This window comes from Hyla sarda, chromosome 8 (assembly GCF_029499605.1).
Source record: "Hyla sarda isolate aHylSar1 chromosome 8, aHylSar1.hap1, whole genome shotgun sequence".
NCBI classification, from domain to species: Eukaryota; Metazoa; Chordata; class Amphibia; order Anura; family Hylidae; genus Hyla; species Hyla sarda.
Window position 1 is genome coordinate 34,364,268 of NC_079196.1, and position 24,329 is coordinate 34,388,596.

At 41.7% G+C, this 24,329-nt stretch overlaps 1 protein-coding gene across 8 annotated transcripts in view; it reads left to right on the plus strand.

The window, feature by feature from the left end:
* FMNL2 (formin like 2) overlaps positions 1-16,982 on the plus strand; it is a 358,580-nt gene extending 341,598 nt beyond the window's left edge. For 2 of the 8 annotated variants that reach the window (XM_056536955.1, XM_056536960.1), the window contains 2 exons: positions 8,735-8,828; positions 14,392-16,312. In XM_056536955.1, the coding sequence (XP_056392930.1) occupies positions 8,735-8,828; position 14,392 (95 nt within the window). In that variant the 3' untranslated portion in view covers positions 14,393-16,312. Of the gene's footprint in view, positions 1-1,827; positions 1,966-8,734; positions 8,829-14,391; positions 16,313-16,374 lie in introns of those variants that run through there. The other 6 variants (XM_056536956.1, XM_056536961.1, XM_056536954.1 and 3 more) reach the window with 4 other exon arrangements.
* Positions 16,983-24,329: the final 7,347 nt, after the last annotated feature.

Here is a 24,329-nt window from a genome sequence, read left to right on the forward strand (position 1 = left end):
TTGCTTTTTTTTTTAATACCAAGCCATTGAAGCATAGATAATGTACATAAATAGTAAATTATCTGTGTATCTATGGCAGCCGGGCATCTAGCTTAGTGTAAGATCTTTGCATTTATGTATCTATGAATATTGTTTTTTTTATGGATTTGTCCAGTCTTATGTGAACAAAGCTTAAAGGGGTATTCCCATCTCCTAAAGTGATGATGTGTCACAAATATGTGCCATCACTGTATGAAAGGTGGGGGGGGGGGGTCTGACCTCTAGGACCTCTCCGCCCCGCTGGCCCTGAGTGACTTGCCTCTCCCTATCTGTATAGCAAACTTTCTGCTGCAATCATTATGACAATTGTAGACTAAAAGTAAACAAATAATAATAATAATAAAATTTAAAAAAAACTCCCATTTACTGACAGAAAGCAGATATTTTGGCAAGCAGAAATGAAACACAAACTGTACTAGAAAGCTACATAACTTTTCATTGTACAGTGACTTAAAGTGGACCTGTCAGAAAGATTTTAAGGTATAAAGTAAGGGCCTGGCTATATACAGCTTTTGACCCTGAATCCATACACACCTCCTATTAGTTAATTTACCACTCCAGCACTGAGATATCCGAGTTTAAAAAGATATGCAAATTAGGCTTTGGAGCTCAGCTAGCTCCAAAGCCCAATTTGCATATCTTCTTAAACTCTGATATCTCGGCAGTGAAGTGATCAATTAACTAATGCGAGGTGTGTACGGATTCAGGGCCAAAAGTCCTATATAGCCAGGCCCTTACTTTATACCCTAAAAACTGGCTGACAGGTCCACTTTTAGTGAATCTCCATTCAGTTAAAGGGGTTATCCAGGAAAAAACTTTTTTTTATGTATCAACTGGCTCCAGAAAGTTAAACAGATTTGTAAATGACTTCTATAAACAAAAAATCTTAATCCTTTCAGTACTTATGAGCTTCTGAAGTTAAGGTTGTTCTTTTCTGTGTAAATGCTCTCTGGTGACACCTGTCTCGGGAACCGCCCAGTTTAGAAGCAAATCCCCATAGCAAACCTCTTCTAAATTGGGCGGTTCCCGAGACACGTGTCATCAGAGAGCACTTAGACAAAAAAGAACAACCTTAACTTCAGAAGCTCATAAGTACTGAAAGGATTAAGATTTTTTAATAGAAGTAATTTACAAATCTGTTTAACTATCAGGAGCCAGTTGATATATAAGAAAAAGCTTTTTTCCTGGATAACCCCTTTAACACTACGTTGTTCACAAGGTCCACAATTCTGTGTTGAATAATTGTCTACAACAGAACTCTGTATCAGAGCTTCAAATCCTCTATCTAAACATAAATATACTGTCTGCTTTCAGCCACCACTAGGGGGAGCTTAGGGACTTACAGCATACTTTCTATACATTAAAGTCTATGATAAAACAGGATGCAATAAGCTTCTTCTAGTGGGGACTGAAGGGTGCATATTCATTTTGAACTTTATTTGCATAAGACTGGACCAGACTGCTGTAATTCTGTGTATTGACTTATGGTTGTGATTTGCCACTAACCTTCACTCTAAATTTGAAGGCAAAATTTTATTTATTTATTTATTTATTTAAATATTTTATTTATTTCTAATTCTTGTCCATTTTAATATTTTATCTCCATTTTACTGCCGCTTGCCTTATTAAATTTCTCCAGCATGACCTAGACGCTGTTTATTTGGCATTGTATGAGTGCGGAGACTTTCCATGTTTACCTGAGCAGAGAACTAACCATGTACTAATGCAATAGATCTTGGCTTCTTACTGTCTTCTGTTTGTCTCCTTTGGCTATTATCTTCCATGCAGTGCTGAAGACTGTGCCCTTTACTGCTCGAACAGCCAAGCGTGGCTCACGGTTTTTCTGCGACCCCGTACTCACTGAGGAATTCCATTACTAAAATTGTTCTCTTTCACACCTGATGCTCTAAAACAAAAAAGGTTTCTGTAGGTTTTCAAATATTTCTCCATGTTTAGACATCACCCCCCTCCCCAGGCAATCAGAGCGGATGTCTCGCCTGCTGTCCTCATGGAGCTCTGATACCTACCATCACCTCATTGCATGTCATTCAACTTACAATACACTGCATGATGGGGCTTTAAAGTGAATAGCATCTAAATAGATTTAAAATGTGTGATATACAGTAGCCAAGTTGTCTGACATAGAGCTCCGATTTCTTCCATAGACATGGAATTAAAAGAGAACATATTGGCAGATACTAGGGAAAGCTTACTGCATTGTGTCTATACACTGACTGAACTCAGCAATAACACAGTATGCAGTTAACTTTCTCTAGTGGAAGCTTACTGCATACTGTTCTTTTGCTGAGTTGAGTGTATAGACTGTATACAGTAAGCTGCCTATAGGGGAAGCCTGCTGCATACTGTGCTCTTACAGTGTATAGACAGTATGCAGTAAGCTTCCTCTAATGGAAGCTTTCTGCATATTGTGCTATTGCTAAGTTCAATGTACAGATAATATGCAGTAAGCTGTCCCATTAGACAGTATGCAGTAAGCTGCCCCATTAGACAGTATGCAGTAAGCTGTCCCATTAGACAGTATGCAGTAAGCTGCCCCATTAGACAGTATGAAGTAAGCTGTCCCATTAGACAGTATGCAGTAAGCTGTCCCCTTAGATAGTATTCAGTAAGCTGCCCCGTTAGACAGTATGCAGTAAGCTGTCACATTAGACAGTATGCAGTAAGCTGCCCCATTAGACAGTATGCAGTAAGCTGCCCCGTTAGACAGTATGCAGTAAGCTGCCCCGTTAGACAGTATGCAGTAAGCTGCCCCATTAGACAGTATGCAGTAAGCTGCCCCGTTAGACAGTATGCAGTAAGCTGCCCCGTTAGACAGTATGCAGTAAGCTGCCCTGTTAGACAGTATGCAGTAAGCTGCCCCGTTAGACAGTATGCAGTAAGCTGCCCCATTAGACAATATGCAGTAAACTGCCCCATTAGACAGTATGCAGTAAGCTGCCCCATTAGACAATATGCAGTAAGCTGCCCCATTAGACAGTATGCAGTAAGCTGTCCCATTAGACAGTATACAGTAAGCTGCCTCACTAGAAAGTATGCAGTAAGCTGTCCCATTAGACAGTATGCAGTAAGCTGTCCCATTAGACAGTATGCAGTAAACTACCCTATTAGACAGTATGCAGTAAGCTGTCCCGTTAGACAGTATGCAGTAATCTGCCCTATTAGACAGTATGCAGTAAGCTGCCCCATTAGACAGTATGCAGTAAGCTGCCCCGTTAGACAGTATGCAGTAAGCTGCCCTGTTAGACAGTATGCAGTAAGCTGCCCCGTTAGACAGTATGTAGTAAGCTGCCCCATTAGACAGTATGCAGTAAGCTGCCTCACTAGAAAGTATGCAGTAAGCTGCCCCATTAGACAGTATGCAGTAAGCTGCCCTATTAGACAGTATGCAGTAAGCTGCCCCATTAGACAGTATGCAGTAAGCTGCCCCATTAGACAGTATGCAGTAAGCTGCCCCATTAGACAGTATGCAGTAAGCTGCCCCATTAGACAGTATGCAGTAAGCTGCCCCATTAGACAGTAAGCAGTAAGCTGCCCCATTAGACAGTATGCAGTAAGCTGCCCCATTAGACAGTATGCAGTAAGCTGCCCCATTAGACAGTATGCAGTAAGCTGCCCCATTAGACAGTATGCAATAAGCAGTAAGCTGTCCCATTAGACAGTATGCAGTAAGCGGCCCCATTAGACAGTATGTAGTAAGCTGCCCCATTAGACAGTATGCAGTAAGCTGCCCCATTAGACAGTATGCAGTAAGCTTCCCCATTAGAAAGTATGCAGTAAGATGCCCCATTAGACAGTATGTAGTAAGCTGCCCCATTAGACAGTATGCAGTCAGCTGCCCCATAAGACAGTATGCAGTAATCTGCCCCATTAGACAGTATGCAGTAAACTGCCCCATTAGACAGTATGCAGTAAGCTGCCCCATTAGATAATATGCAGTAAGCAGTAAGCTGCCCCATTAGACAGTATGCAGTAAGCTGCCCCATTAGACAGTATGCAGTAAGCTGCCCCATTAGACAGTATACAGTAAGCTGCCCCATTAGAAAGTATGCAGTAAGATGCCCCATTAGACAGTATGCAGTAAGCTGCCCCATTAGAAAGTATGCAGTAAGCTGCCCCATTAGACAGTATGCAGTAAGATGCCCCATTAGACAGTATGCAGTAAGCTGCCCCATTAGACAGTATGCAGTAATCTGCCCCATTAGACAGTATGCAGTAATCTGCCCCATTAGACAGTATGCAGTAAACTGCCCCATTAGACAGTATGCAGTAAGCTCCCTTTAGAGGCGGCCAGTATGTTCTCTAGGTCTATGCAGGATTTTTGGTGCTCTGACAGCTATAAAATTATATTAATCCTTATTTTGGACCTGAGTATAATTAAATGCAGAGATTCGCTTTAATAAAACTGCAGAGAAAGGTTCCCTCTGTGACACTATTTGGGGGCTTGGTAACAACACTTTTTTTCTAAGCCCCATTGTGCATCCCATCTGCTCTGCATGTCAGTGTGACGTTCGTCAATTACATCTTCACTGCTGAGGTAGATGAAGCCTGGGCAGCAACTCTCCAGATGTGGAAAGTGTTACATCAGGGGGTCGGGGCATTTACTTTGGCTATCTCTGGTATTGTGCTTGTTGTTAGATATGAAACATTTGCATTGTGTCATGTTATATGTCTATTATTCTATATTTTTTAAATGTAAAAGAAATCACACCAAACATGGGTCTGGCTAAATGCCTCTGAGACAATGTTTAAAGGGCAGAATAAATCGAATAGTGGGGAGCTAAATATTATCCTTAGGGGTAAAATCCATTCGAATTTGGATGGGTATCCACGCTGATTTAGATGGGTATCCACTCTGATTTAGATAGATATCCACACTAATTTGGATGGATATCCACGCTAATTTGGACATGATATCCTCGTTGATTTTGGATGGGTATCCACGCTGATTTAGATGGGTATCCACGCTGATTTAGATGGGTATCCACGCCGATTTAGATGGGTATCCACGCTGATTTAGATGGGTATCCATGCTGATTTAGATGGGTATCCACGCTGATTTAGATGGGTATCCAAACTGATTTAAATGGGTATCTACGCTGATTTAGATGGATATCCACACTAATTTGGATGGGTATCCACGCTGATTTGGATGGGTATCCACACTAATTTGGATGGGTATCCACGCTGATTTGGATGGGTATCCACGCTGATTTGGATGGGTATCCACGCTGATTTGGATGGGTATCCACGCTGATTTAAATAGATATCCATGCTAATTTAGATGGGTATCCACACTAATTTGGACATGATATCCACATTGATTTGGATGGGTATCCACGCTGATTTGGGCATGGTATCCACGCTGATTTGGACATGGTATCCACGCTGATTTGGACATGGTATCCACGCTGATTTGGACATGGTATCCACGCTGATTTGGACATGGTATCCATGCTGATTTGGACATGGTATCCACGCTTATTTGGATGGTATTCACACTGATTTGGACATGGTATCCATGCTGATTTGGACATGGTATCCACGTAGATTTCCACATCCAAACCAATGCGGTTTTGTATGAAAAACCAACTCTGATTGCTTTGAATAGGAAAGTGCACAACACACTTAAAAACCTGTGTGGGTTTCAAAAATCGTGTCACAGATTTTTCAGCGTGGAATAAAATAGGTGACATGCCACTTTTCTGTGAGTTTATGCATTGAGATCATTGGGCAGGCGTCCTCTAGGATCAGCTTCCTGCATACTGTCTACACCCTGAACTCAGCAATAGCACAGCATGCAGGAAGCTTCCTCTAGGGGCAGTTCAATGCATGCTGTTTATGTACGGATTTCCGATACTGATTCTGCACAGATTTTAACAAAGTATTTTCCGCCTCTTCAGTTTGCCTTAAAAATGAACTAACAGAGCTACCCTAAAGTGTGTTGTGTACATTTTAGTGTGTGACCTCATGATAACACTTCCTGTTCCTATGCTATTGGAGCTCAGTGTTATCGTAAGACCAATTTTATAACCCAGAGCCTTGTGCTAGCCTAAACCTACAAGTTGGGTTGGGCGGCCATCAAGGCTGTAGGCCAGTGTTTCCCAGAGTGCCTCCAGCTGTTGCAAAACTACAACTCCCAGCATGCCTGGACAGCCGAAGGCTGTCCAGGCATGCTGGGAGTTGTAGTTTTGCAACAGCTGGAGGCACTCGGGTTGGGAAACACTGCTGTAGGCAACATGACGCCTTGTCTGATCCATCAACTGAGAACTGAGTAAGAGCAGATAGTGGGGGGAGATTTCCTAATACTAGTGCCTTTGATTAAGTAATGCCCCAGTAGCAGAGGCGTGACCTGAGGTGCAAGCTTTGGGTTTGCAGGCCGTTAGGGTTAGTAGTGCCCCCCTCAGGGGTGACAGCTCTGTTGCAGGAATATGATAATTCAGTTACTTTAGGGGAATAAATGAATAGCAGAAGGCGTCACCGCAGACTAAACACTGTGGATGAGGGATGGCAGCCGCCCAGTTTGGTGTGATTCCCTGCACTGCGTCCAGCATTATTGTATTTTTCAGTCATTTTTCTGGGTTTTCTATACTGCTGTTTCATTTGTCTTTGACTTTCTGTATCGGATCTAACCCACAACTGCATGTTTATATTTGCATGAATGAAAGAAAATCTTCTCCAAGCATGAAGTCCCGTCCTCCACCCCTGAAATCTCTATTTTCAGTTCCAAAACAATATACTGCAAAATTTGTTGATTTTGCGTCTGCATCACTGGACTAATACGGCTACTGAAATTTACTATATATATATATATATATATATATATATATATATATATATATATTAAGGATGCTTTCACCATCCACAGGATAATCAGGGACTGGGAGTGCAGCTATTTTGGCAGTAATGGATAGATAGGTAGATAGATAAGAGATAGGTAGATATGAGATAGATAGATATGGGATAGATAGATAGATATGGGATAGATAGATAGATAGATAGATATGAGATAGATATGAGATAGATAGATAGATATGAGATAGATAGATATGAGATAGATAGATAGATAGATAGATATGAGATAGATAGATATGAGATAGATAGATAGATATGAGATAGATAGATGGATAGATATGAGATAGATATGAGATAGATAGATAGATAGATATGAGATAGATAGATAGATAGATAGATAGATATGAGATAGATATGAGATAGATAGATAGATAGATATGAGATAGATAGATATGAGATAGATATGAGGTAGATAGATAGATATGAGATAGATAGATAGATAGATGGATAGATATGAGATAGATAGATAGATATGAGATATATCCCAAGGAAAGCAGCACAACCTTATGTGAGATATTAGATAGATAGATAGATAGATAGATATGAGATAGAGAGATAGATAGATATGAGATAGATAGATAGATATGAGATAGAGAGATAGATAGATATAAGAGAGAGATGAGATACATATGAGCTAGATAGATAGATAGATATGAGATAGATAGATATGAGATAGATAGATAGATAGATAGATAGATAGATATGAGATATAGATAAATATGAGATAGATAGATAGTAATGAGGTAGATGGATAGATAGATAGATAGATAGATAGGAGATAGATAGATAGATAGATAGATAGGAGATAGATAGATAGATAGGAGATAGATAGATAGATATGATATATAGATAGATATGAGATATAGATAGATAGATAGATAGATAGATAGATATGAGATAGATAAATATGAGATAGATAGATAGTAATGAGGTAGATAGATAGTAATTGAGGTAGATAGATGGATAGATAGATATGAGAGATAGATATGAGATATAGATAAATATGAGATAGATAGATAGTAATGAGGTAGATGGATAGATAGATAGATACCAAATAGAAGCAGCACATCCAAAAGAGAAAATAAAATAAAAATACCAGGTTGGTCGTGTAAAGCAGTGCTCCATACATATATACAGTAAATTGTTGAAAATATTTAATTGTTTTGGAACTGGAAAGGGCAAAACGAGGTTGGACAGGCTTAGAATTGGTGGCTTTCAAAAACAGCGCCACTCCTGTCCATGGGTTGTATCTGGTATCGCTGAAGTGAATGGGCCTGTGGTGCCCTACCAAACACAACCTGTGGACAAGTGTGGCGCTGTCTGTGAAAGAAAGCAGCCGTGATATTCTAACCCTGCACAACCCCTTTGTGAATAAACCTGTGTGCACTCTACTGACCGCCGGTGCCAATCCCATTGGACGTCCATCAGACACAAGAGCTCACCACAGATAGACGCTGTTGTACGGAGTTTCTCTCGTGTATTTCTCAGTGTCCTGGGATGACTATTTTCCTTTCCATGTTAATTGCTGTATTAATGATCTCTCTGGAGCCAATCTTCAAAGCAGCTTGCCTCAATACTTAAGAAAATCCTAAAAAACATTAATAACAATCATAAATATATTAATAAAAGCTTATAATGATCTAACTGAGCGGCCATCTTGTCCGCTGCCACACCCTGCTTAACCCCACCTCCTTTCTGTTTTTCTTCCCCGCTTGAGCGGCTGACACGCTTGAGATACTGAATGACTCTCTCACGTTCTCTGCGCTTCCCAGACATTATTTTCTTTAATAATTTAACCACCATTTTGTTTTCTCCTGTTTAGCCTTAAAGAAGAATAATATCACTAAATTCCCAAATGTTCATTCGAGGGTAAGGATTTCTTCTAGCACACCGGTGGTGGAGGATACACAGAGCTGGCAAGCATCATTTTTTACTTGGTTTCCTCCTCTCTCTGTATGCCAGAGCAGTTACTCGTGTTCGGTCTTGTCACCTTTACACAGTGGAGGCGGCCATTTTGTCAACTGTACCAATATTCATGTGAATGTGTTACATGAAGTTAAATCCCCAAATATGACATATCATAGAGGGGTCTGGGACCCATTGGTCCCCCCTTGGATGCCACATTCATAATGTCAACCCTTTAGTTAGTAGCCCCTCACTGTGTATAAGTAACAAGTAGCTAAAGTGAAGCTCTACCTCTCAGTGCATGGCTTGCATAGTTAGCAATGTCACATATAACATCTTTGTTATATATCAGTACTACAGTACCCTACATTGACGGTCTTTCTATCTAAATCTCGTGGGAAAGGAAAACAAACACGCTTTGAGACTGGGAAATCGGGTTGGCATTCTAACTGTGTGCCACCCAGCTTGCCCAGTCTCCTGAAGCCCCTTTTTTTTTTTCTCAGCCCACAATAAATCTCTCCCCTACCTGCCCCATCAATTCTCCCTGATCTCACACTAATTATTCTCTGAACCTGCCTGCTGGACAGTTAAATCATACTGTATCATGAGGTTCGGTTTAAAACTCCTGGACAATCTCCGCAATGTCTTCTAAAATCTACTTTTCTTCTAAAACCCTTGAATTGTTTATAATAATAATAATTCATTTTTATACTCTGTTACTGACAGGAAACAGTCGCCTCGCTGCTGGTGACAGATCTTAATACCTTATATTGGGGAGAACAGATCCCTCAATAGCAGTCTGGTGATGGCGCAAAATAAAAGTATTAAAAAGGGATAAAGATATAGTTACAAAGATCCTGGTTTGTGTATTTGCTGACTATACAATCAATGTGACTTTGATTTATAGCAATAGATATTCTAAATAAATCTATCCTGAGCAAATTATTTTAAATTTTTTCTCTGAATAGAGACATCTAGAAGGTTGTAATGCCCTTAGCAGCCAGTGTGAAGATAAAACATTATTAAAGGGACACCGTTGAAGTTTCTGTAGCATATTTCCTCTTGTGACTCCAAGACTGGAATCACAAAGGCGGATAACACATTAAAGGGGTACTCCGCTGCTCAGTGTTTGGAACAAACTGTTCCGAACGCTGGAGCCGACGCCGGGAGCTTGTGTTGTCATAGCCTCGCCCCCCTCATGAAGTCACACCCCGCCCCCCTCAATGCAAGTCTATGGGAGGGGGCGTGACGGCCGTCACGCCCCCTCCCATAGACTTGCATTGAGGGGGGCGGGGCGTGACTTCATGAGGGGGCAGGGCATCCAGGTCCGCCCCTATGCAAATCCCTAATTTAGGCCTCAAATGCGCATGGCGCTCTCACTTCGGATCCCTGTCGTATTTCAAGGAGACGGTTTAGGGCAACATATATGCCCCCTCCCATAGACTTGCATTGAGGGGGCGGGGTTGGACACCATGAGGGGGCGGGCTATGACGTCACAAGCTCCCGGCGCCGGTTCCAGCGTTTGGAACAGTTTGTTCCCAATGCTGAGCAGTGGAATACCCTTTTAAACTCCAACGTGGACAGATACAATTTACATACACCACTAGTTGTATTGCACAAAAGACAAGTCATTGCAGTTTTGCCATCATGGACACTTATCTCCTGACCACAGGACCCATGGGACCCCCTGTGATATCAAGATGTGGACTCGTGAATCCTCTTTCTGAATGGAGTGGCTGTGCTCATACCCAACTGGTGCACCATCTGTGCTCATACCCAACTGGCACACCATCTGTGCCAAGAATAGCTGAGTACAGCGCTTTGTGGATAGAGAATAAATGTTCATGGCTGCAAAACCCCTTTAGGCCCCTTTCACACTGCCTTTGTGCCCCGTCAGAAAACGTCCATTAGGCTCTTTTTTTTTTTTTTTTTTTATGCCCTTAACGTCCTATATCTGGACTGGGCACAACGGGAAACAATGGAGTCCGACAGATCCCATTTACCATTATGGGGTCCGTCGGGCACCCTTATTTTTTTTTAATGGGAGTAGCGGGAGAAAAAGATGTTGCATAATGTATTTTTTTCTCCCGCTATTCTCCTGTTTCCCTGACGGGCATTATGAAAGAGGCCTTAAAGGAGATGTCCGGTTCAGACTTTTTCTATTCTGTCCTGCCCGGAATGCAAAAAAAAAAGACAAAACAAACTTTCACTTACCTCCATATGTTGCCCCGGAGCTCCGCAACAGCTGATCGGTCGGCCGGGCTGTCTGCTTCCTACTTCCTTTAGCCCGGTACATCACACGGCGCTTCAGCCTATCACCAGCCGAGGCGGGACATCACTGTGGCTGGTGATAGGCTGAAGCTCCGTGTGACGTACCGGGCTAAAGGAAGTAGGAAGCAGACAACCCGGCCGACCGGGCTCAGCTGTTGCGGAGCTCGGGGAGAACATATGGAGGTAAGTGAATGTTTGTTTTGTCTTTTTTTGCAGCCCGGACAGGACGGAATAGAAAAAAGTCTGCGCCGGACATCTCCTTTAAAGAGGACATATGACCCACCCCTGAAAAATAAGATTGCATTATAATTAAATAGCTTGGGATGTCCTGATCACGCACCTTTTTATATTTTCTTGATACAATTTTACGTTCCAGAGATATGAGGGTTTATAGTTTGTCTGACAATTCAGGAAATCAGTTAGATGGGCGGGAACTTAATTTTAATAGTCAGTTGTTGGCCAGGATTATACAGTCAGGCATAAATGGCTCTGAATGTAAAATATCCACACCCCCTGACTGTTTAATCCCACCCATCACTTGATAGTCACTCCCATAATTTAAATTAAGTTCACGCCCATGTGACCGATTCCCTGTATATAAACTCTCATATCTCAGGAACAAAAAAGTGTAGCAATAAAATGTAAAAAGGTGTTTGTCCAGGGCACCCTAAGCCATTTAATGACAGTAAAATCTATTTTTTTTAGGTTGGTCATATGTCCCCTTAAAGATCACACACTGAGCCTACTGTTTTATTTCTACAGCCCCCATGCAGACCTAAGTGTTCCATGGTTAGCGACTGCATACAATCCCTGTGAAGTGTTACTCTTTTTTATTTTCTGGGTCTTCTCGGGGACCTACAGATTATAGAAGAGGGAATAGAGCACTTAACTGCTGGATTATACTAAGGCTGCATTCACACTACGATTTGATGATAGGTTGAACTTGATGGACTCTGGTCTTTTTTTTCAACCTTATTAACTTTGTTACTATGATACGGGAACCAGATCCAGCTGTGGGGAGTGAAAATCGGGCGCTCCACGGTTTTAGGCAAAAATGAATGAGATGGGGGCCGGGTCCAGCTGGGACACTGGAGCGCCCGGTTTTACTCCCCCCTGCCGGATCCGGTTCCCATATCGTCAAATCATAGCGTGAACCCAGCCTAAACAGGGTTATAAAGGAGACCTTTTCAGCACAGAATTAAAACTTCTTTCTTTATTTCGGTCTATTAAAATTGAGATACATCGAGGGAAACAAAACAGTCACTTCCTGACACGTTTCGGCTTTCGGGCCTTAATGATAGACTATGATGAAGTCGATGAATAAGGCCTTTTGACTGAAACCTGTCAGACAGTGACTATGTTAGTTTCCATCGATGTATCCTTTTAAAGGGGTACTCCACTGAAAAACATTTTTTTTAAATCATCTGGTGTCAGAAAGTAAAACAGATTTGTAAATTACTTCTATTTAAAAGTCTTAACTCTTCCAGTACTTATCAGTGTTTCCCAACCAGGGCTCCTCCAGCTGTTGCCAAACGAAACTCCCAGCATTCCCTGGGAGTTGTAGTTTGGCAACAGCTGGAGGAGCCCTGGTTGGCAAAACACTGACTTATCAGCTGCTATATGTTCCAGAGGAAGTTCTTTTCTTTTTGAATTCCCTTTCTTTCTGACCACAGAGCTCTCTGCTGACACCTTTGTCCATTTTAGGAACTGCCCAGAGTAGGAGAAAATCCTCATAGCAAACCTCTCCTGCTCTGGACAGTTCCTGACATGGACAGAGGTGTCAGCAGAGAGCACTGTGGTGAGACTGAAAAGAAATTCAAAAAGAAAAGAACTTCTTGTGAAGTATACAGCAGCTGATAAGTACTGGAAGGATTAAGGTTTTTTAATAGAAGTAATTTACAAATCTGTTTAACTTTCTGGTACCAGTTGATTTAAAAGAAATGTTTTCCAGGGGAGTACCCCTTTAATATCAAAAAACAAAAAAGTTTTACTTGGACCATTCTGTGTCGGATTGTGGCCGTTGTTCTCCTAGCTGTCCTTGCATGTCTGGAGCTCAATAGCAGGGAAAACCGGTGTATTGTGATTAGAGATGAGCGAATTTACAATAAATTTGATTCGTCACGAACTTCTCGGCTCGGCAGTTGATGACTTATCCTGCATAAATTAGTTCAGCCTTCAAGTGCTCCGGTGGGCTGGAAAAGGTGGATACAGTCCTAGGAAAGAGTCTCCTAGGACTGTATCCACCTTTTCCAGCCTACCGGAGCACCGGAAAGCTGAACTAATTTATGCAGGATAAGTCATCAACTGCCGAGCCGAGAAGTTTGTGACGAATCGAATTTACTGTAAATTCTCTCATCTCTAATTGTGATTGTACACAGGATTGTAGTCTGTAACCATGGAAACATATAGGTCTGCATAGGAGCAGTTCTGATCAAATACCTTTCCCCTGATCTTTTGGATGGGGGAAAACACATTTTTTGTTGAATAACCCCATTTAAAAAAATGTTACGCCAAAATCAGGATTGGATCTTGTTTTTAAAAACCTTTCCAGGATGGTGTCCTTTTAATATTCAATTATTATTAAAAACACCCATCAACTTTTCTGCTACTTACCAAACGCCCCTTAAAGGGGTATTCTGGTGGGAATTTTTTTTTTTTTTTTAAATCAACTGGTGCCAGAGAGTTAAACAGATTTGTAAATTAATTCTATTAAAAAATCTTAATCTTTCCAGTACTTATCAGCTGCAGTATGCTACAGAGGAAGTTATTTTCTTTTTGAATTTCTTTTCAGTCTGACCACAGTGCTCTCTCTGCTGACACCTCAGTTTGTGTCAGGAACTGTCCAGAGTAGGAGCAAATCCCCATAGCAAACCTCTCCTGCTCTGGACAGTTCCTGATGCGAACAGAGGTGTCAGCAGAGAGCACTGTGGTCAGACTGGAAAGAAATTCAAAAAGAAAAGAATCATTCCAGTACTTATCAGCTGCTGTATGCTACGGAGGAAGTTAAGATTTTTTTTAATAGAAGTAATTTACAAATCTACAATTTACAAAGTCCGGTGGAGTACCCCTTTAAATAAAAAGTTACACGTACAGTCTAAGACAGCAAAACTTTATTCTTTTTTTTCCTCCTTCCGCTCATCCATCGTCACTTTCTAAATGATTTGCGTTCCTTCATCAGTCTAAAATTTGACTTTCCTTTCTCTACAAGCTGCTTTGATTGGCTGCCAGACGTCTATTGTCTGTTTCACCCAACACCAAAAAAGTAAAAAAACAAAAACCCTAATCCTTCCCTTCTTCTTGCAGATCTTAGAAGCCAACCGTATAGGAGAGCCGATGCGGTGAGGAGAAGCGTGAGGAAGCGCTTCGATGACCAGAATATGCGTTCTGTGAACGGTGCTGAGATACCAGTATGAGATGGAGCCCCCCATCCTTTCTTTTAAACCAGCGGGGGCGTGCACGTGTTTTGTATGTGACGGGAATCGGACCGTTATCCCTCGTCGGTGATGCACAACGGCCGCCATTTTTGCCGGCACCTTCATTGAACTGCAAAAGGGCTCAAACCGATCACAAATGAAAGACTGCATCCGGGATGATGATGTGAGCTGGAACCTCCACTCATTGCAGATATATATATATTGTCCAATATTGTAGCTAACAAGTGCCTAAATCCAACATACCTGCTCAAATGAGCAATACAACTTGATTTGATCAGGTATCTTTACACCAATACGTTACTCAGTATTTTTAACCAAAATGTACAATACATCATTTTTTATTTTGTTACATATGACTTGAACGAGTGGTCGGTAATCGCCTGTAGGAGTTACCCTTTGGTTTTTGTAAATAATACCGACACATGGACTGGACGTAAAACGTAGGGGCGGGACGTAGTTTGGTGCGTTACGTTGCACTTAAAGGTCAATCCAATTCAAGGGCTTATGTCGCGAGTGAAGGACTAAAAGAGAACACTGCACCTTTAAGAGGCGTAGATTTAATGGCTTTTTATATATATATATATATATATATATATATATATATGAGATTGTTGTCCTGGTTACTTTTTATTTGTGTGCAATTTTTTTCTGGAGCCTGCAGCCTTTGAAATGCCAATTTTTTGAAATGATTGACTAGCACCGGTTTACTAGACAGTATTAGGCTTGAGAAGGTCAGTTCCATAACTGGATGAATGTCAATGAGTATTTTTTTTTTTTTTATATATATATACCCGTATTTTTCGCACTTTTTCTTCCCCAAAACTGGGGGGGGGGAAGTTGGTGTGTCTTATACGGCAAATACACATTAAACCCTGTGCTATCGCGGCGGTCCCTGCGGCCATCAACGGCCGGGACCCGCGGCTAATACAGGACATCCCCGATCGCGGTGATGCCCTGTATTAACCCTTCAGACGCGGCAATCAAAGCTGACCACCGCGCCTGAAGCGAAAGTGACACTAACCCGGTTGCTCAGTCGGGCTGTTCGGGACCGCCGCGGCGTCCCGATCAGCTTACAGGACACCGGGAGGGACCTTACCTGCCTCCTCGGTGTCTGCTCCGTGCCGGGATCCCCTGCATGGCCGGCGCTCTCCTTAGTTGTCATCACGTCGTTGCGCACGCCGTCCCGTCATCCAATAGGAGCTGAGTGCGTAGCGGCGTATGTTGCGACGTAATGGCGGCGACGGAGAGCAAGGATACCCGGCAGCAGAGACGTTCCGGAGCGACGGGGACGCGGCGACAGCAATGGGGGGGCGATATCCAGGGCAGCGGTGACGGTCCGGAGCAGCGGGGACAGGTGAGTACTGTACAGGTAGCTAGTGTTGCTCGCGAATATTCGCAATGTAAATTTTATTCGCGAATATAGCACTATATATTCGTAATTACGAATATTAATTTTTTGTTTTTTTTCACAGTACACATCACAGTGATCACCCCTCTCCGCTCCCATCTTGTGTGGTGTAAAGAAGGCTCTAATACTACTGTGGGAGACTGGCGCACAAGTTTTCGCACATGCGAAAATTTGCATATGCGAATTTTCGTATATGCGCAAATAAAACGCGAATATTACGAATATGCAAATTTTGCGAATATATGATGAATATTCGTCCATATAATTGCGAAATATCGCGAATTCGAATATGACCTATGCCGCTCAACACTAAGTATTACCTCCTACACCAGTGGTCTTCAACCTGCGGACCTCCAGATGTTGCAAAACTACAACTCCTGGCATGCCCGGACAGCCAACGGCTGTCCGGGCTTGCTGGGAGTTGTAGTTTTGCAACATCTAGAGGTCCGCAGGTTGAAGGTTCAGAATCTTTTTTTTTCTAGCTTTTCACTCTTTAAAATTGGGTGCGTCTTATATGCCGGATCGTCTTATATGGCGAAAAATACGGTACATATCATAAACCTCCAGATAAAAAAGCAGAATCGGCCATCTGGGTACAGACAAAAAGCACTTGCATGACTTTTTTTTGGTTTTTGCAACTATAACTCCCAGCATGCTGAAGAATGTGATACCATCTGTCTGTAAAAGAATGAACACTCTGTATGTGATATTTATTTATTTTTTTATATTACAATTTAAATCTACAAAAAAAATAAAAAAATTAAAATGTATATTTTACATGCAAAAAAATAAAAATAAAAAAAAAGCTCAAGACTATAAACAAACCCTGAGTAGTCCCTAGTCCAAAGATCGTAGCACTTGCAGTCCCCATGGTTCGGTAATAAAGACCCCTAGGTCGGTGGTCTCCAACTATGGACCTCCAGAGAAAACTACATTCATCTCCCACAATGAAAAGAGGAAAGCCATGCAACTCTGTATTAGCACAAGATGATTAAAAGAAAGTACTAGTTAAAGGGGTACTCCGGTAGAAAACTTTCGTTTTTTTTTTTTTTTTTTTTAAATCAACTGGTGCCAGAATGTTAAACAGATTTGTAAATTACTTCTATTAAAAAATCTTAATCCTTCCAGTACTTATCAGCTGCTGAATATTACAGTGGAAATTCTTTTCTTTTTGGAACACAGTTCTCTCTGCTGAATCAAGAGCACAGTGCTCTCTGCTGACATCTCTGTCCATTTTAAGAACTGTCCAGAGTAGGAGAAAATCGCCATAGCCAACCTATGCTGCTCTGGACAGTTCCTAAATTGGACAGAGATGTCAGCAGAGAGCACTGTGCCCGTGATGTCAGCAGAGAGCTCTGTGTTCCAAAAAGACAATAATTTCCTTTGTTGTATTCAGCAGCTAATAAGTACTGGAAGGATTATGATTTTTTAATAGAAGTAATTTACAAATCTGTTTAACTTTCTGGCATCAGTTGATTTAAAAAAAAAAAAGAAGTTTTCCCTAGACATGTTATCTCTAGTGATGAGCGAACTTACAGTAAATTTGATTCGTCACGAACTTCTCCACTCGGCAGTTGATGACTTTTCCTGCATAAATTAGTTCAGCTTTCCGGTGCTCCAGTGGGCTGGAAAAGGTGGATACAGTCCTAGGAGACTCTTTCCTAGGACTGTATCCACCTTTTCCAGCCCATCGGAGAACCTGAAAGCTGAACTAATTTACGCAGGATAAGTCATCCACTGCCGAGCCGAGAAGTTCGTGACAAATCAAATTTACTGTAAGTTCTCTCACCTCTAGTTATCTCCTATTGAAAGGATCTCCGGGCCGACACTGCGGCGCTACGGTCACGGAAGCCTGGGGCTTCTGTGATTGTGACGTCACACCACGCTCCTCCATTCATGTCTCTGGGAGGGGGCATGACAGACTCCCGCAGCCAGACCCGCACAATTAGACATGTTATCCCCTATCCTTTGGAGTACCCCTTTAAAAAAAAATAATAATAATTTTGTCGATTTTAATCTTTGAAATGTTGTCCATAAAGTTGAGCTTTTCTTTAGACCCGGAGAATTTTTTTGTTTTGTTTTACTACGAGATCGGGTGTCAGCTGCAGTCCACAAGATTGCCTGCAGCTCAATTATTTCTGTGGAATGCAGCTGTAACTCCATGGTTCAAATTAATCAATATGGCTACAAAAAATTCTCATTGTAGCCCTGAACCTAAAAGGGTTGTAGGATATTAGAGAAGAAGGGTTTTTGTTTTTTTTTCCTCCTTTTTTATATCATATCAACTTTTTAGGTTTTAACACATAGGTTTGCCCTTTTGCAGCTGGTGGAATCGGATCTGTACCATTTTTTTTTTTATGCTGTCTGTGTCCAGATGAGTCCAACAAGTGATTGTGTCTATATCCTTTAAAGGGGCACTCCGGCCCTATAGATATTATCCCCTATTCAAAGGATAGGGGATAAGATGTCTGATTGTGGGGATTCCGAAGCTGGGACCCCCTGTGACTCGCTGTTCTAAACAGTATATTTAGAATGCTGTTTTCCCGCGGGGGGGTCGTGATGTCACGCCCCCTCTATTCATGTATATGGGACCGTCACGCCCCCTCCCATAGACATGAATGGAGGGGGTGTGGCATCAAGAGGGGGCGTGGAGTGACATCACGACCCCTGCGATCAGACATCTTATCCCCTATCCTTTGGATAGGGGATAAGATGTCTAGCAGCGGAGTACCCTTTAATCCTATAAAGCAGGACACAAAATTTAAAGGGGTACTCCGGTGGAAAACTTTAAATTATTATTATTTTTTTTTTAATCAACAGGTGCCAGAAAGTTAAACAGATTTGTAAATGACTTCTATTAAAAAAAATGTAAATCCTTCCAGTACTTATTAGCTGCTGAACACTACCGAGGAAATTCTTTTCTTTTTGGAACACAGAGCTCTCTGCTGACATCATGAGCACAGTGCTCTCTGCTGACATCTCTGTCCATTTAAGGAACTGTCCAGAGCAGCATATGTTTTGCTATGGGGATTTTCTCCTACTCTGGACAGTTCTTAAAATGGATAGAGATGTCAGCAGAGAGCACTGTGCTCGTGATGTCAGCAGAGAGCTCTGTGTTCCAAAAAGAAAAGAATTTCCTCTGTAGTATTTAGCAGCTAATAAGTACAGGAAGGATTTAGATTTTTTTAATAGAAGTCATTTACAAATCTGTTCAACTTTCTGGCACCAGTTGATTTAAAATAAAAAGGTTTTCCACCGGAGTACCCCTTTAACCCATTTCATTTTATCAGAACGCACTGATCCTTTTCTGCAGACTTTGATAGAGAACTAAATGGTTTATGTAAAGTAAAAAAATTAATAAAAATTGTATAGTATTTAACCACTAGAGAGGAGACTTACAACATAGCTTATGTTTCACATTGGATACAAGGTTCCATTAAAAAAAAAAAAAAAAAAAAAAAAATAGATTCTTTTATAAAAACAAAACAAACAAAAAAAAATGCACGTGCAAGAATGTGTAAGTTCTGGTAAACATTTGCTCTGGTCAAAGTTTTTTAAAACAATTTTTTTTTCTCTGCTAAATTTTTATTTGTGGACCAGATTTTTTCTCCTCGAATATTCTGTAGTTTTATGATGATCTGTTTTTAAATGTACAGATATTTTGCTACAAAGTTGGTGCGTTTTTTTTTGTTTTATACTGAATTTTCCCGGTTTAGCCGCTGAGTGATAATGTAAATATTGTTTAAAAAAATAATAATAATAATAATAATAATAAATCGCATCAGCCCGTGCTATACAATCTGAATGTTATTTTAACTTATAGTTTTCTCCTTTTTTTTAAATTTTTTTATTTTTTTTGTATTTAACTAAATGAACTGGGATCACGGTTGCAACATCGGCTTAACCTTAACGGATTCTTTTTCTTGTGTACAATTGCCTATACATGTTACATTTGCACAAGTGTGTACTTTACCTGCTGGGGAGAACATGCCAATGATAGATGATAATGTGTTTTTTTGTTTTGTTTTTTTTTAAATAAAATATTGTAGAAAATTGATCGAAAATGATCCATATCAAATCTAAATCTAAACAATTAAAAACTAATATGAAAGGTAGCTTACAGCAATGTCGGGAGGTTGGCATGTTTTCTTTAGTGTAACTCCAGCTGTTTAGTAATTCTAGAAACACTCCATGTTATGTTTCTGCTCTGTCCATTGCCTATGATCAAATAAACTATTTACACTACTATGCCACAATGGTCTCATTTCTATGCACCTCTCTCAGATGTTCTGTTCTATAATAACCCACGAAAACAAAATACATGTAGGTTATCCCCATAAATAATTTCCCTATGAAATGTTTACATTTATTATAATTTGCAGTTTCTAGTACAAAATAAAGTTTCTCAAACGGTTGCTTTCATCTGCGTTCCCTCTTGTGCTGCTGGGGGCAGACTATACCAAATCAGTCCCCTTCCCAATTTGGGAACAGGCTATGGACAGAATTAGTCTCCCATTTCCTCTGGGGTAGATTATGGCCAAATCAGTCTCCTTCCTACTCTGGGGGAAGGCAGACTATGACCAGAATCAGTCAACTTCCTCCTCTGAGGGCAGGCAATGGAAAGGATTAGTCTCCTTCCTCTTCTGGCAGCTGACAATATAGTCCCTTTATACACTGCTCAAAAAAAGGGAACACTTAAACTACACAACATAACTCCAAGTCAATCACACTTCTGTGAAATCACACTGTCCATTCAGGAAGCAACACTGATTGACAATCAATTTCACATGCTGTTGTGCGAATGGAACAGACAACAGGTGGAAATTATAGGCAATTAGCAAGACACCCCCCAATAAAGGAGTGGTTCTGCAGGTGGTGACCATAGACCACTTCTCAGTTCCTATGCTTCCTGGCTGATGTTTTGGTCACTTTTGAATGCTGGCGGTGCTTTCACTCTAGTGGTAGCATGAGACAGAGTTTACAGCCCACACAAGTGGCTCAGGTAGTGCAGCTCATCCAGAATGGCACATCAATGCGAGCTGTGGCAAGAAGGTTTGCTGTGTCTGTCAGCGTAGTGTCCAGAGCATGGAGGCGCTACCAGGAGACAGGCCAGTACATCAGGAGACATGGAGGAGGCCGTAGGAGGACAACAACCAGCAGCAGGACCGCTACCTCCACCTTTGTGCAAGCAGGAGCACTGCCAGAGCCCTGCAAAATGACCCCCAACAGGCCACAAATGTGCATGTGTCCACTCAAACGGTCAGAAACAGACTCCATGAGGGCCCGGCGTCCACAGGTGGGGGTTGTGCTTACAGCCCAACACCGTGCAGGACATTTGGCATTTTCCAGAGAACACCAAGATTGGCAAATTCGCCACTGGCGTCCTGTGCTCTTCCCAGATGAAAGCAGGTTACACTGAGCACATGTGACAGACGTGACAGTCTGGAGACACCATGGAGAATGTTCTGCTGGCTGCAACATCCTCCAGCATGACCGGTTTGAGGGGGGGTCAGTAATGGTGCGAGGTGGCATTTCTTTGGGGGGGCGCACAGCCCGCCATGTGCTTGTCAGAGGTAGCCTGACTGCTATTTGGTACCGAGATGAGATCCTCAGACCCCTTGTGAGACCATATGCTGGTGCGGTTGGCTCTGGGTTCCTCCTAATACAAGACAATGCTAGACCTCATGTGGCTGGAGTGTGTCAGCAGTTCCTGCAAGAGGAAGGCATTGATGCTATGGACTGGTCCGCCTGTTCCCCAGACCTGAATCCGATTGAGCAGATCTGGGACATCATGTCTCGCTCCATGCACCACAGACTGTCCAGGAGTTGGCGGATGCTTTAGACCAGGTCTGGGAGGACATCCCTCAGGAGACCATCCACCACCTCATCAGGAGCATGCCCAGGCATTGTAGGGAGGTCATACGGGCACGTGGAGGCCACACACACTACTGAGCCTCATTGTGACTTGTTTTAAGGACATTACATAAAGTTGGATCAGCCGGTAGTGGGGTCTCCATATCCAGACCTTCATGGGTTGATACATTTGATTTCCATTGATCATTTTTACGTGATTTTGTTGTCAACACATTCAACGTAAACGTAAAGACGAAAGTATTTCATACGATTAGTTCATTCTTTCAGATCTAGGATGCGTTATCTTAGGGTTTCCTTTATATTTTTTTGAGCAGTGTACTTTCCAGTCGACTGCTAACAAGATGAGGAGGAGCAAAGACTCAGCTCTTTAGGCAAACTGAAAGCTATTCTGCAGTAATGACAACCCATGTTTGGAGGAGGAGAAATGGCCCTAAACAGTAACCTAAAAACACCAGACCAACAGAGAAGTTTGGAGGTAGGGACAACATTGTGGCGGCTTTTCAGCAAATGGTTCTTGCGAACTTCACATAGTTGAAGGGAAGGATAAATGGAAAAATTACCCAAGACATTCTTGACAAGAATCTGCTGCCATCTACGAGGATAATGAAGATGAAATGGGGGCAGACATATTCAGCAAGACAATGATCCCAAACACACAGCCACCGAAACGATCAAATTGTTTCAAGAAAGAAAATAAAAAATGTGCTAGAATAGCCCAGCTGATCACCTGACTTAAAGAGGTACTCCAGGGGAATTCTTTTTTCCCCCCCAAATCAACTGGTACCAGAAAGTTTTATAGATTTGTAAATTACTTCCATCCAAAAATCTTAATCCTTCCAGTTCTTACAGTGCATAGTGGAAGTATCCGGCCCCCTTGAACTTTTCGACCTTTTGCCACATTTCAGGCTTCAAACATAAAGATATAAAAGTTATTTTTTGTGAAGAATCAACAACAAGTGGGACACAATCATGAAGTGGAACGAAATTTATTGGATATTTCAAACTTTAACAAATAAAAAACTGAAAAATTGGGCGTGCAAAATTATTCAGCCCCTTTACTTTCAGTGCAGCAAACTCTCTCCAGAAGTTGAGTGAGGATCTCTGAATGATCCAAGCAGGTCCGAGATACTGTTGTGGAGAAGTTTAAAGCCGATTTGGATACAAAAAGATTTCCCAAGCTTTAAACATCCCAAGGAGCACTGTGCAAGCGATAATATTGAAATGGAAGGAGTATCAGACCCCTGCAAATCTACAAAGACCTGGCCGTCCCTCTAAACCTTCAGCTCATACAAGGAGAAGACTGATCAGAGATGCAGCCAAGAGGCCCATGATCACTCTGGATGAACTGCAGAGATCTACAGCTGAGGTGGGAGACTCTGTCCACAGGACAACAATCACTCGTATACTGCACAAATCTGGCCTTTATGGAAGAGTGGCAAGAAGAAAGCCATTTCTTAAAGATATCCATAAAAAGTTTGCCACAAGCCACCTGGGAGACTCCAAACATGTGGAAGAAGGTGCTCTGGTCAGATATAACCAAAATCAAATTTTTTGGCAACAATGCAAAACGTTATGTTTGGTGTAAAAGCAACACAGCTCATGACTCTGAACACACCATCCCCACTGTCAAACATGGTGGTGGCAGCATCATGGATTGGGCTTTTCTTCAGCAGGGACAGGGAAGATGGTTAAAATTGATGGGAAGATGGATGGAGCCAAATACAGGACCATTCTGGAAGAAAACCTGATGGAGTCTGAGATTGGGAGATTGATCCAAAACATAAAGCAAAATCTACAATGGAATGGTTCACAAATAAACATATCCAGGTGTTAGAATGGCCAAGTCAAAGTCCAGACCTGAATCCAATCGAGAATCTGTGGAAAGAACTGAAAACTGCTGTTCACAAACGCTCTCCATCCAACCTTACTGAGCTCCAGCTGTTCACAAACGCTCTCCATCCAACCTCACTGAGCTGCAGCTGTTCACAAACGCTCTCCATCCAACCTCACTGAGCTCCAGCTGTTCACAAACGCTCTCCATCCAACCTCACTGAGCTCCAGCTGTTCACAAACACTCTCCATCCAACCTCACTGAGCTCCAGCTGTTCACAAACGCTCTCCATCCAACCTCACTGAGCTCCAGCTGTTTTGCAAGGAGGAATGGGCAAAAATTTCAGTCTCTCGATGTGCAAAACTGATAGAGACCTACCCCAAGTGACTTACAGCTGTAATCGCAGCAAAAGGTGGCGCTACAAAGTATTAACTTAAGGGGGCTGAATAATTTTGCATGCCCAATTTTTCATTTTTTTGTTTAAAAAGTTTGAAGTATCCAATCAATTTCGTTCCACTTCATTATTGTGTCCCACTTGTTGTTGATTCTTCACAAAAAAACAGTTTTATATCTTTATGTTTGAAGCCTGAAATGTGGCAAAAGGTGGAAAAGTTCAAGGGGGCCGAATACTTTCACTATGCACTGTATTAGCTGCTGTATGTTCCAGAGGAAGTTGTATGTATAGTTCTTTCCA